General features: G+C 35.8%; 1 protein-coding gene across 1 annotated transcript in view; it reads left to right on the top strand.

Annotated features, from left to right (window-relative positions):
• Positions 1 to 4,305: 4,305 nt before the first annotated feature.
• Positions 4,306 to 14,602, top strand: part of GBE1 (glucan (1,4-alpha-), branching enzyme 1) — a gene marked incomplete at both ends in the record, with an annotated part of 84,455 nt that continues 74,158 nt past the window's right edge. The window contains 4 exons of the mRNA XM_008941718.1: positions 4,306 to 4,431; positions 6,174 to 6,309; positions 8,739 to 8,829; positions 10,464 to 10,673. Coding sequence (XP_008939966.1) covers positions 4,306 to 4,431; positions 6,174 to 6,309; positions 8,739 to 8,829; positions 10,464 to 10,673 — 563 coding nt within the window. The remainder of the gene's footprint in view (positions 4,432 to 6,173; positions 6,310 to 8,738; positions 8,830 to 10,463; positions 10,674 to 14,602) is intronic.

Below are 14,602 nucleotides of genomic sequence, written 5' to 3'. Positions count from 1 at the left end.
AAATACAATTAAAATACAAATAAATAAAATATATAAATTGTTTGCTCTTATATAAAAATGTTTACTCTTATAATACATAAAAATAGATAAATTAGAATTAGAAAGATAATCTAAACAGAATTTTAGATCTACACAGAATCAGAATTTTTACCTAAGATTTTCTTTAAAGCTGACATAAGTAAAAGAAACAGGTTAGTTGTGGCTAAACTTTTGCCAGTTTGCTTGATTCACTTCACAAATGCTTTTTTTAAAGATTTTAAAAGGGAGCTGTAGTGTTTACATCATAATATGACGTGCCTCTTACCTTAAGGAAAGAACAGAGACAAACCTCTTAAAAATGAAGTAGGTAGATCCCAACACCAGTTTGAAGAAACCTATTTAACGAACATCGTGATTTTATACGCGTTCCTTAGAGAAGACTGAGTAAATTAGAAAAATATAAACTCAGCTATAAAATGTTGATGGACTAAGTTGTGGCTAGCTTAGGTCATGCATCATAACCTGAAAAAAAAAAAAAAAAATTAGTGAAATTATTAGAAAAAGCGACTTTGGAGAGAAAGTGCTGTGTCTGCTAAACAGTCACCAGTACTTTGTTGAAAGGCCTCTGTAATGACTACAGTTGGTGTTCTTTATGCATATGAAACCTGTAGCAGCAGGTGCAGAGTATATGTGGCAGCTGCTTTTTATATTTTAACACTGCAGAAAATGGACCACAAATAATAGCTAGTGGCGAGCGGAAGGAGAGAGGTTTCTGACTTGCAGTTTGACATATGTGCTTGATATTATTAGTCCTTTTATTACAACTTTTATTTGTTACTGTTTCAAGAAATGCCAAAGCAAATATGGAAATGAAAGCTGTTAGACTATTTCCTTCAGTTATTTTTGTCATTTTGGGGCTTGAATTACTTTGTTTTGGGATGCCATTCAACTTTTAGTTTGTTTTGCTCATGTGTTAGCCAAGTATAATGTGGGAGTTCTGTCTCAAGAAACTTGGTAAAATGTTATCTGAAGTCTTTCCACTTGTAATTATTAATCGAATGTCTACATTATCAAGACCAAGAAACAGGAAGTTGACTGAGTACAGAGCTTGTAATTAAGGAAAAGAAAGATTCAGTAAATGGGATTCACATAAAATTAAGGAAAGGGTTAAGCAAGCTTGTGAAATAAGAATTGAAATTGATAGAGATTGATTGATAGAGGTCTGAAGAAACTGTTGACTGTAATATTGTAAACCAGAGGAGAAAGGGATTCAGCTTTACTGGCTTTATTTTTTGATTGCTTCCCTGGGTTAAGTATGTTACTCCTGACCATGCTTTCTCTGTGTACAGCTGATGATATTCAAAAATTAAAGCAATAGATGGGTAAAACTGGAGTTTCTACTGTTAGTGAGGTTCAACCAGATAGAACCATGGCTGGGTATTTGGAAAGTATTCCTAGTTTTATGGTGACCTATATTGTGAAGAAGGCAACACATTCTCTGAACAGTTTTTTAAAATAAATTCTCCCTCTGCCTTTTTTAGATGTTTTCTGACATTTTCATGATAAAATTATGACTTCTGTTGGATAAGTGTCCTTTTATTATTATACTATTATATATTATATACGTGTAACCTATAATCTTGACCTGATAGATGCTTTGAATAAAAGCAGACTCGTATTTAAGTAAAATGACTTTTTGGGAAAAGTGGTAAATCAAGCTCACTGGTGCCTCATAAATCAAGGAAAATATAGTAAATTTGAGTGACTACAGAACAGCAAAAGTGCTTATGTGATTTCAGAAGGATGGAATGCAGAGATATGGTTAATGCACATGTGCAGCATACCTGTGGAAGTGCGTGTCAAAGTGAAATAACTGGTTACTCATTTCAGTGTGTTTCTAATCTCTTATTAAGTGTTTTTCATTGCTTAATGGATGAAATTAAAAAGTATGCATGACTGGTTTTAGTATTTAATAATTAATAAACTTTCTTTTCCTCCCTCCAGTATCATCTGTGGATTAAACCAGTACTGCGTCTAATTAAATAATGTTCTGAATTTAGATTAATTAGCTCATATTTCATAAAATATGCCCACCCCTCATGTGGGATGTGTAATTTATACATTCTAATGTATGAATTACCTTAGAGTAGTAGAGAAAAAGGACTGCTAACATGAGTAGCTAGGTATGATTATTATATGTATTATTTCTGTGGTGGATGAATTGGGACAAATTAATAAGCAAGAGCATCATCAGAAGTGTGATATTAGCAAGAGGAGTTAATTCTTATTATTTTAAGAATAACTTGCAAATTGTTGATACTGTCAGCCAGGAGGATCTTCACAGCGTTGATATAATTTGCAGAAGTCCCCGTTTGGCCAGGTTTGCTAGCACAAATGACAAAAGAGATTTTCCATGCAAGTGTACAATGTTTTCAAGAACTTCTTTTTTTTTTTTTTTTTTTTCTGGTTAGGTGGTTATTTTCAAATTACTCCTTCTTACAAAACCTGTTTCAAGTTGTCAGAGTTATATTAATGTACACTGAGACACAGCAGTCATAATTCCTTGCACTACCAACTTCAATTAACCTACTGTGTGTGTATATTTACATCTTGCTTTGTCCTGTGGTTGGGTTAAGGATACAGATAATCTGTGAAAACAATGAAAGATCTGTGCCACAGGTGAAGAGGGTGTTCTTTGGTATTTGTTTTCTTCTAGGCTACTTGTTAGGAATTGAGTGCAAAGACACTTCTTTAATAAAAAAGAGTGGTGCTGTTCCTTCTGCACTGAGAATGGGAGTAGGAGGGTTGGGGTTGAGGTGAGAGAGATGGAGCAGGGTCCTTTATGCATCTCAGGAAGAGAGGCCTGACAACAATTGGCTTCACAGGATAACTGTTTTAATCAGAATAAGAGGAGGAATACTGATAGTGAACAAGTCATCTTAAAGTCTTGTGTGCCCTGCATTAGCATGGCATCAGATTGTGCCCTGGTAGATTTTTGTGTGTTTTTTTTTGTTGTTGTTGTTTGTTTGTTTTTCTGGTGGCATGCTGTGTGAAGCAGATCCTCTCCTTGGAGAGAAGCTTTCTCTTTTGGTCATTCAAGTTAGTGTATCATTTCCTTACAAGAAAATTACTTCTACTCCTTGCTGCACTTCTAGACAAAGGCAGGGCCATGTGGGTGGCATGGATGGTTATCAGTACCAAGGAGGAGCTGCCTGCAGGTCCCTCTGTTATGCTGAAATGGCTGACGTTGTCTTGCAGCCAACAGATGCACGCAGCACAGCATGGACTAGTTGTCCCTAGCTCCTAAACGTGGAACACTCTTCCAGTCAACAATACTACAATCCTCTCCTGGATACTCATAACCTTTCCCAAAGGTATTTTCTAAGTTACACACCACACGAATTGCTCAACAGAGCAGAGATAACCTGTTCAAGATCAGCTTCTCCCATACAATGCCTTCTTCAAGGTTCCTGTACAACATGATCGTAGTAATGATTTCAACTTTGCTTTTGTTGTGTGAAATTTTAACAGTCCGAAGGAATTTTAAAGGGTTGTGATGTTTGGTCACTTTTTCTGGTGAAGTTTTATGAGCTTTTTGAAAGAATTGAGAAGAGCTGCCCTTTCATCTTCTGTTACGAAACAGAGAAAACCAAATATGGGAAGTAAAACAGATCATAGTGTTGTTTTTTTTTTTTATCATTAGAAAGATTAAGGGATCCAGAGAAACTGAAAAGCAGCAGAAGAACACAAGCAATTTTAATTTTATTCTTTCCCTGTTCTTGACCTGAAAATTGTCCAGTGCTGCTTGTTTTGATCTGCAGTTCTGTTTCATAAGATGACAATCAGGACTCATAGAGCATAGAAAAAGGGAGGCAATTAAAATATTAAAATTGGCTTACTAGACTGTGTGCCAAGTACACATATCACAGTTCTCATCTTCATGGCATTATATTGCGTGTCTATTGAAATTTATAAGAACGTGTTCAGGAAATAGCAGTGACAGGGAAAATAAGGGAACCTAGCAGTAATCCATTTGGGAAGACTGTTTCTCCCATTATTTATACAAACCATACATATATATATCCTCACCTTTCAGCTCGTGCTTGTGATCATCACTCCTGTGTCTGACACGCCTGGTTTGCTATCCCTTTGCAAATCATCCCGGTGAACGGTGTCATTCTTCATTGTCTTGGCTTGCATTGTATATTTGTGTTCTTTAAATTAAATGTCTGTGTAGTGTACTACTTCATTCTCCGCTATGGCTTATATGGGAGTTGTTATATGAATCATATGTGACTGCATGCATATGTTGTGGTTATTTTATAGGTGGTGATTCGTGCTCAAAATGGCGAACTCCTCTATCGTATTTCACCTTGGGCAAGATATGTAGTCCGTGATGAAGACAAAGTGAATTATGATTGGGTACACTGGAATCCACCACAGTCATATATAGTAAGGCTTAAGTATTTTCAAAAGGTGTATAAAACCATGTATCATATTGTCTTTATATCTCTGCTTGAAAAAAAAAAAAAAAAAAGAGGGTAACAAACCAGTTACAGTAGCTCCCTGAGAAGTGAAGGGGATTAATGGATTTGACAAACGCAAGTGACTTTAATGATAGATGTTATTGAGCTACTTTTTCAGTCCCACGGAGTATATAAAAAATGGTTACCTGTCAAAGTGGTATTTTAAACTTGGCTTCCCACATGCTAGGCAAGTTTGAAAACTATTCCAGGACTAGGCAGCCCTTCCTGGCACAGAGGAGAGCATGAGTTTTCAGAATTGAATTTAAGAGTTAGCAACAAATACAAAGTTGAGTACTCCAATAATAAGTCAAAGCTGTTTGCAATCAGAAAAAGCTTTCAAAAGTATGATGCGTATACTACAGTCAAATCCAAGTTTCTTTGTGTCAGGAAAATCCTTTTATTGATTTTTTTTTTAAAGCCCTCTTACTTCTCATATGCTGCTATAAGTGGGGGAATTTTTTACATGGTATATGGAAAATTATCTAGGAAATTGAGAAATTTCAGACTGATGTTATTTCACAATACACTTTTTGGTGTTTTTTTTTACTAAAAACTGGTATGCAGCGTTCTGTATTAGAGGAGCTGCAAATTCTGAGTAAAATTTTAGCATGCATCTCAAATTATGAAGCATCTGCTTGACAGAGAAAGGGTTACTCACATGGAGAAAAGGAGGTGGGAATATTTGGGTGCTGATTAAGGTCTTATTCGAGTTAAGTAAGAAAAAAATAAAGTCTGTTTATGAATAGGAGAGATGGAAGTAAAATAAAGGGAACAATCTGCAGCCAGAACTTCGTTTTCTTCACATTGTGCCTTTAATTTCTGTTCATGTACGTGTTTTTTTTTTTTTTTTTACTGGTTTTGTTCTAACTTTTCAGAACTTCACTTGACTATTAAACTAACAAATAGAACATGATCTTGTAACTGTTTTCTTCCCTCCCTCCAAATTAAACCTTCTCTTTTTGAAAAATAGGTTGTAAGCAATGGTCTTCCAAAGTTTCTTGAGACAACTCTTTTGTTTTAACAAGTAAAATCCCTGTAAAGCGTTAAGCTCTTCAAGTATACCGAGGAGGTTTTATGATGACCTTCAATTGTCTCTGTTTACATTAAGTATTGTCATCCATGTAGAAATAACGTGTACTCACCTACAGACTTGGGTTTTCTTTTTTTGTTTTGTAATCCTAAGTAACTGGAATATCAATGACTCTGCTGTGGCACAGTGTTCATGAGGACTAAAATGTTTATAAATTTTTGTTTGGAGAGGGCAGGGAAACTTGAAATACCTGGAAAAAGCAAGTATGCTTAAAAAAATAACCCCCCCCTATCTTTCTATTGCTTTTTTTTTTTTTTTTTTCAAAAAGCTTCACAGTAATTCAGAAGAACACGATAGTACAATGGCTAATATAAATTTGTGTGTAAATTAACACTTTTCTTATATCCTTTAAGTCGTGGTTTCTTGTCCATGAAGAATGTTAATTTGAAATGGACGTTTGCTTTAATCCTTCAGAATGCTTAATTCCTTCTGAAATGTTTGTGGTCTTAGAGGAAAAACAAACAAACAAACAAAAAAAAAACACCCTGAAATTGTTTTTCAGCTTGTGAAAATTGTGTGATTGTGACACTTCCAAGCTGTTGTATCCCAACAACAACTGTTTTTTTTTTTCTTTATAGCATAAGCATCCTTCTCCCAAGAGATTAAAAAGCCTAAGAATCTATGAATCTCATGTGGGGATTGCTTCCCCAGAAGGGAAAGTAGCTTCTTACAAAAACTTCACATACAATGTGCTACCTAGAATAAAGGATCTTGGTAAGTAATAACAGAGATATTTGCAGAGATAAAGTTTTCATCTGCCTGTGCTCTTATTAAAGGTAATTATCAGCTCTGTGTAGGTTTTTTGATTTTCAGGTCACATGTACTATAAAAATAGATTTTTAGGGCAGCAAAAAAATATAAAAAGTGGTATCTATGGAAAAGAAACAGAGACTGAAATGGAATCAAAATCCATTCCACAGATTAAGTAAAATGTTATTGCAAATTCCTAGGTAAGTGTTGCAGAGTAATATGATTTTAACATTGTTTTCTTTCCACTTGAAAAAGGACCTGTTGTTGTTTTTTTTTTTTTGAGGTAGTCCTTAGAATTGTTTTAATTGGTTTTACTAATGTGGATCTTGATTCTAAGGAAAGACAAAGAAGTACCTGAATAGAAAGTATTGACCTTTCTGTTGGCCGGAATAAATGTGCTAGATGTTTTTATCCCTGAACAGTTGGTATGAGCATAGAAACTTTAATGTGAGAAATCCTCCTTTAGAAGAAAATTTCTGTTATATTGAAGGGTGTGTATTGTAGAAACAGCTAGCATGATTATCTCAGGAAGCACAGCAAACTTGTTCACACCACTTTCTGTTCAATATTTTTTTTCCTGTGGCATCTTTACACTTTGTCTATAATGGACAATATCAGAACTTGATGGGTTTTACTGCCCTGTGATGAAATACATTTTGTTTCATCCAACTGTAGAACAACTGTGACATCCCATGGCTGATACTTCTGTAGATAGTAGCTTTGCCTATATGTTATTTGATGTTTTTTATATTTATTTATCACAGTGCCTGAAGGAGCCATGTGTTTTTCTTGTAGATTTACATGCTGAACCATTGTTTCACAGAACGTGGCTTTTACCTCTCAGTATAGCTGAGCTTGCAGGTGAAATGAGGGAGTTGGCACATCTGGAGGCCCTCAAAAAATGTAAAACTGGATTCCACATTGTGTGTCTGTGACTTTCTCTACTGTCAAAGAATTTCAGTCATTCCAGGAGGTTAATAAATTTAATGGAAATATGAAAGCTTTCTGCTTTACTGGCAGATTTTACTTTGGAGAGGAGAAATGTCCTGAAAAGGCACATACACCAATAAATAAAACTAATATCAAAAGGAGGTGTGGTGTATACAGAAATTATACATAATATTTGTTCTCACTTAAATTAAGTAAACACTGTGGGAGTTAAATATTTTTTTTTTTAATGTATTTTATAAGGAATATTAAGAGTTATGTAAGTGATTTAGTTTTGGAATGTCTTGCTAGATCAAGTTTAAAGACAACAGCATTTAAGAATATGAAGATATTAATAGTTCATAAAAATATGTATATGACATATCAAAATAAATAGCAAGTAAATTAAATGAGATTAATTTGATGCTACGTTGCATCAAATGAATCAAAAATTATAAAAATGCTGTAAGTAAATGTAATAAGCTTAAATGATAAACCAGCAACAAATCTGACAAATTGCTGAGTTCATACCAACTATCTTCTAATAATAGCTTTTTTGTAGTTGCAAAAAGTTTAAACCAAAACTAAGAACAATGAAGAAGAAACCCTTATTTTGTCAAACTAAAGAATGAAGTGACAATTTTGATTAAATTAATAAAGAGAAGTGGTGGTGGTGGGAGACTCACCAGACTGTAGATTAACTCTGAAGGTTATCTTGTGATGATAGTCCTTATTTGGTAGCTGTCTGGGGCACTTTTTCACTGCTGCTAAAGATTACTGTAGTTAAAATGTATGGCAAGTACTGTGGCTTCACCCTTAGTATCTTGTTTTCTGTTCAGACCTACCCCTTTTTAATAGTGCACTGCACTGTCTGCTGCAAGAGACAGTGTATCTCCTACCCTCCTGCACTGCCTCGGTTCTTGGGTAAACTCAGAACAAAAGCACGTTAGTTCTCTGTTTTCTTTCCTGAAAGACTTGTAGAGGGGGAATTTAATAATTAAAGCTGGACAAAAGTGGTTCTTAAATGGTAAAAAATAGATTCTGTAGGGCTTAAGATATAGTTCAGGTAGCCAGTGACTTACCGCCAAAATCCCCGAGTGCAAACGTCAGAAGCAAAGCAGAAGTTCAGGACATGCGGATTGATATAGGCATAGTTGATATTCCAAAGCAAAAGTCAGGTTATATCTGCATATCAGTTATTGCTTTTTAAATCAATTCACCTAGATTCAATACAGCTAGTTATATTCAGATCACTTGACAAACTGACTGTTCTATTTTAATGGAAGGTCATATAGGTATCAACTGTTAGGTGGAATTACTTCTTAAGAAATCTCAGTCTTTAGTTGCTAGAGTTAGAATTAGCTGAAGTGAGAGAAGACTGGAATAGGTATGTGACAGCTGTTCAGTCTTCTTTTAGCTATCCTTAAGGCAAAGGTTTGTTTCGTTTATTTCTTCTATTTTTATAGGATATAACTGTGTCCAGCTGATGGCTATTATGGAGCATGCATACTATGCCAGTTTTGGTTATCAGGTCACAAGCTTCTTCGCAGCATCAAGGTAGGTTTAAGGTCTTCCGCATCTTCTATTCTTTTACCTTACACCCCATCCATTGAAATCAGTATGCCTGGTAGGTGTGTGTTTGCAAGATAGTGTTTAATGGAGAGGGAAAGAAATGGCTTTGGTATTTGCTTTAGCTTCCTCTTAATCTGAAGTCAATTGGGCATAGTCATCAGCTATTCTGTGAAACACTTCATATAAGATATAAACAAAAAGGTTAGGTGTAACTTCAGCTGTCATAGCATATTCCAGCTCATCCAGCTTCAGTAGTCTTATGCATGGATTTTGTTGTGGAATTCCTGGCAGTAACAAACATTTCTAAGTCATTCTTTTATAATAAACAGAACTGTACCTTACTTGATCATAATAAATGTGATTAAAATCATGCCTCTGTATGTTCCATGGGAACTTTTCCCCATGCTTGTAACAGACTGTACTTAGATTTGAGGCCTAGGCTGAAAATAGGTGGGAAATGCATTTGGGTAGTCATTAAGAAAATAATGAAAAAGCTGAATGTTGTCACTTGAGCTTCACCAACATGAAAAAAAAGTCACAGCTATGCTAAATTTAGATATACGGGAAGTTTTAAGTGGCTTAATCAGTTGAAATAAATGTCAGACAGCAGGCAAGAATCTTTATTTAAACAGTTGGAAAATAGTGTAGTACTCAAAACAAATAACTAAGCAGGACAGTGGCTGATGAGGTATTTTGGGGATGTTCCTGTATCTACGTTTACTTTTGTAGTCATGATGTATTACTTTATTCCAGTAATATAAATATATACTTTTCTCTTATGAAGTAAGGAAGCTTTCAGTATTAAATAGAATCTTTAAGTTGTACCAGTTATCTCTAATAATGAATTTGATGTATTAATAGATTAAAAGGGAAGAATAAATGTTTGAAACTATTTCTACAAAACATTGTTTATGGGGTGTAACCTCACCTGGAGTATTGTGTCCAGTTCTGGGCTCCCCATTTCAAGAGGGACAGAGATCTACTCGAGAGAGTCCAGTGGAGGGCTGTGAGGATGACTGGGGGACTGGAACACCTGCCATATGAGGAGAGGCTGACAAGCCAGGGGCTTTTTAGTCTGGAGAAGAGAAGATTTAGCAGGCACCTAATTAATGTGTATAAATATATGTGAGCTGGGTGTCAGGAAGGAAGGGGCAATCTCTTCTCACTTATGGCCTGCGATAGGACACGGGGCAATGGTCACAAGCTGGAGCACAGGAAGTTCCACCTCAACATGAGGAAGAACTTCTTTACTGTAAGGGTTCCAGAGCACTGGAACAGGCTGCCCAGGGAGGTTGTGGAGTCTCCTACCTTGGAGACTTTTAAGACTCATCTGGATGCGTTCCTGTGTGACCTGCCCTGGACTGGATGGACCTGCTCTGGCAGGGGGGTTGGACTCGATGATCTCCAGAGGTCCCTTCCAACCCCTAACATTCTGTGGTTCTGTGTAGTTGTCAGTTTGAAATCAAAAGTTGCTACTTAAGAAGCTGAAAAAATAACCTATATGTAACCAGAAGGTGGTTGATGAACTACTGACTTTGATGTAGTTTTTATGAGTTGATCATTGTCAGCTTAAGTTCAGACTGTACCACTCGTATCACGTTGCATTTTCATGTCCGTAGCCGCTATGGAACTCCAGACGACCTGAAAGAAATGATTGACGTTGCTCACTCAATGGGCATCACTGTTCTATTGGATGTTGTGCACAGTCATGCATCAAAAAACTCTGAAGATGGTCTCAACAAATTTGATGGTACAGATTATTGCTTCTTCCATTCCGGTCCCAAAGGAACTCACCAGCTCTGGGACAGCAGGCTCTTTGACTATGCAAAGTAAGTGCAAAGTGTCACTTCAGGTGTGTTAGTGGTTATTATTTCCTATTGTTTCTCTTAATACTACATTATTTACCACACTGGGAAAGTAATTTGGGTTGTTGAACAGTTATGATATGCTGTGTTAAATTCCTTTTCTTTGCTAAATATTTAATACCTGTCACTAAATAATAGTATCTACATTTTGTTGTTCTTCTGTCATCTTAACTACGTATGTACCTATTATATACCATGTGCATTGTACGTGTTATATGTGGTTAGATTATGCAGTTTTATTTCTTTTTAAAATAGATACAAGGATTTCTATATATAGATACATTTATGTAATTTATGTATGATGAAACATTTGTATTTTTATATCAAATATATAGCTTCCATATTGTATATAAATAAATAAATAAATAAAAAGCTGAAGACAACTTGTAAGCTCTAGAAATTTACTGTCAAACTGTCAAGTTGTTGAAATGTAGCAAAATTTTGCCCCAGGACAGCTAAATCCGTTCCAAAAAGCTTTCAGAGGATGATCAACAGTTAATACAGATTAGGGGTGATTTTCAGTAGGCAGTTAGAGGGACCTAGTTTGGGCACACTTTAACTAGTATAAATATAGAGTGTGTGTGTGTGTGTGAAGCCACTTGTAAATGCCAGATGATGATTAGCTTTTAATGTTGTTTATTTTGTTTTCCCTGAGGTATTGTGAGTGAGGGGATTTATCTCGTATGCTGAATATTTCAGTGGTTTAAATGGAGAAACAGGCACAAGAAGCCAGCTTATTAGAGTCTCTTCCATTTTTCCCACGTTCGTTCACCTGTGAACCACCTTGATTCTTCCCTTTCCCTGTCTCTCATTCTTCCCCTGAACATCCCACAATGTTATGTACAACTGCACAGTCTCCTTAAAGAATTTCTTCATAATTTTTTTTTTACAGGGTAACTCAGCTCTTATTCCATGATAAATTCACTGTTTTTTTCCCCCCTTCTTGAGGTATATGATCATCTTGTTTGCTCTTATCAATTAGAGTTCTGCTTTAACCTTTTCAAGATTACCCTTGAGTGGTCACTTCAGTGGCTCATCACTGGGCAGCTGTAGAATTCTACTCTTAATTGTAAGCTTTTGTGTGCTGCAAGCTCAATTTACTGTGTTTCCCCCTGTTTTTCTCCCTCACTTGCATTGAATAGCCATTAACTGGATATACTTAAGTAGCAGATGTCCTTAGATCTTGGATCGGGATTACGTATGTTTAGTTAGTTGTCAAAAGATTTTTCGTCTTGTACTCATAAAGTTATACTGTTGAGGCTGACAGTTTCATAGCTTGTGGGACTGTAACTGTTTAAGAAGGTCACTATTGCAGAAGTAATGTTAGAGAACATAGGTCAACTCTTTAATGGAGACTCTTGCACAGTAACTCACAATTTCAGCTAGAGCAAGTGACCAGTGTAATAAGTGTCTTATCCATTGTTACTTAATAGGATGAGCCCTTCTTTTATTTATTGGGGGGGACAATTTAACTGATACATTCAGGGGACCTTTTTGAATTCTTATTTTAATTATTATAAGGAATGCATTTGTCTAATAATAGGAAGCAACTCAGACAGGAAATTAATCTTTAAATTCCTATGCAAATTCTATTTCTGATAGTATTAAAGCTTTAATATCAATAAAATATTTCACTCTTTGTATCATTTTATGCTTACATATAATCAACAAGTGCATAGTACTGACTTCTCTAGTGAGAAATTAAATTCAATGCAGTTATGCACCTTTCTCTTTTTCAAGCAGAGGCAGATTCTTTCTATTGGAAAGAAAGTGGTGCTGGTATTGAGTGGTTTGGAAGGATTCGTAAATGGAAGTAACATCAAGCTGCCTGCTAGCTAGCACTTGGCAATGTTAAGCATTTATTCAGAACTGAAGAACTTCCTACACAGGTCTGTTCAGTGTCATGAGCCTGTACTCACTGGGGAGAGACATGGCTGTGTAATTTTGTCACTTTTTCAGAATAGATGCCAGTCTAAATGCTGGAAAGAGGAAGTGGAAAGCACTGTGACTGGGAGGGGAGAGATTAGGAAATACCGGAGGCCAGAGAATCTGAATCTGTGCCCTACTGATGAGTAAAAATAATGCTTTGTATGACTTAGAGTTCCTTGTATGTCATTCCCCATCCCCTGCCCTCTAGTGAAAAGCAACAACAAATTTAGAGTTCCTTTTTTAAACTTCTGGGAAACTCCTCCTTCCCCTTTAAGCACAGCAAGCTGTGTGGTAAACTGGTTTTAGTCATTAAGGGCTGCTTTAGTCCTAGTATCTGACATGTCAAGCATTCTCTATGTATTTATAGTCAAATTTTAAGGCTTAAAATATATAACAATCATGCTTATTCTAAGTTACTCAGAACTGATTAATTTTTTTTTATCACCTTTTTTTTGTGCATACAGGTCTCAATAGAGTCAAAACTGACATTTTATTGAAAATGTTTTTTGTTTTCAGTTGGGTTTTTTCTATTTAGGCTTTATTGACATGCCTGCTAATTTCCATACCAGTAAATGAGCAGCTCAAATCTGAAAGAGTATAAAAATCAGACTCAAGTTGCTTGCAGGTGCTCAGTGTTTGCTGAAAATAAATGACACCAAACACAATCTATTGAATGGTGTACAGGAAAGCTTGCTTTCTGAGGCAGAACTCTTTGGCTAGTGCAGCCTTATCTCTTCACAGTGCTTGTGCTGAGTCCCTTTCTTTCTGTGGTGGAAAGAACTGTTACATCTACAGGTACTTAAACATCAAATACAAAGAATGCTCAATTTACTCTGGGATTGAGAGAAACTAATTCTCTGCCATGAGAGAGACTAAGAACCAATTGCTTTGTCAGTTTAGTCTGTCTACGTTTTCTTTGAAAGCCAAGACATAAGTAAATTTGTCTCACAGCATTTGCAAGATTATTCAGTTTTCTGGGAAAGGGCCCGTAAATACTTATTGTAACAGAAGGTGGCTGAAGATCTATATCCACACCAAAAAAAAAGGACTATACCCGTGGTGCATTTTAAATACTACATTTTTGCTACTGAGGTAGAGAGAGAGTAGTGCTAAGGAAAGCAGTAGTAAAACTGTTCAAAGGACAGCCCAGATGCTGCATCTCTAGCACCACAGTGCAACTTAAAGTAAATGTGTATTTTGTATTGTGGACTTTGAGATAACTAATGAGCAATAGAACTGGTTTTTTGTTTGTTTGTTTTAATATATGTGTTGTATGAATGGTGGACTTTTTGATAAACTGTAAACAGCAGCTTAAAAATTATGCTTTTCAAGGTGTTGTCACATGAGAGTAAAACCTAAATTTCAGCAAAGTGAGAATTTGGAGGTAAAATAACTGGGTAAGTAGAAGAATATTTTCTGTTTAACATTTTTTACCATGAAGAGTATTATAAATTCTGCTTTACAAAAGCAAGAAAAATGCAATTCAGAAATTAACTTCCCCTTTCATACTTTTGGCACATTTTCCCAATTTTTCTAAAATCTGGAACTGGACATTTTTTTTCCTTAATGTTAATTTGATACATTTTCCTCTCCTTCATCTACATCCCCTCTTCATCATCCCCATGTCTGATTCTGTCTCCCCTGCCCCCTCACCTGCCAACCTTAAAACCAGAACCACAAAGCCTGAGTAAAGATTGCAGTTTATTTTTAAGTTATTCTAAGTTTTGTGTTTGGTTTGTCTGTTTGTTTGGTTTTGTTTTGGTTTTTTTTTCCCTCTTTAGTACTGTGACACTTTTCACTCGAGCACTTAGCCAAAATTTTAAGCTCTTGCTCAATCTAGGAGAAGAATTCGTCAGAAAAGTCAGAGATTGAATTACATTCTGGTTTTAATTACAAAGTCCTGCTTCCTTGAATGCAGCAGTATGATCAGCAACAAGGTTCTGGGGCCAGCAGTCATCCCTGGC

The sequence above is a fragment of the Merops nubicus genome, unplaced genomic scaffold (genome assembly GCF_000691845.1).
Source record: "Merops nubicus isolate BGI_N331 unplaced genomic scaffold, ASM69184v1 scaffold6166, whole genome shotgun sequence".
NCBI classification, from domain to species: domain Eukaryota; kingdom Metazoa; phylum Chordata; class Aves; order Coraciiformes; family Meropidae; genus Merops; species Merops nubicus.
The sequence above is the reverse complement of the archived record's forward strand: the minus strand, read 5'-3'. Positions and strand labels throughout refer to the sequence as shown.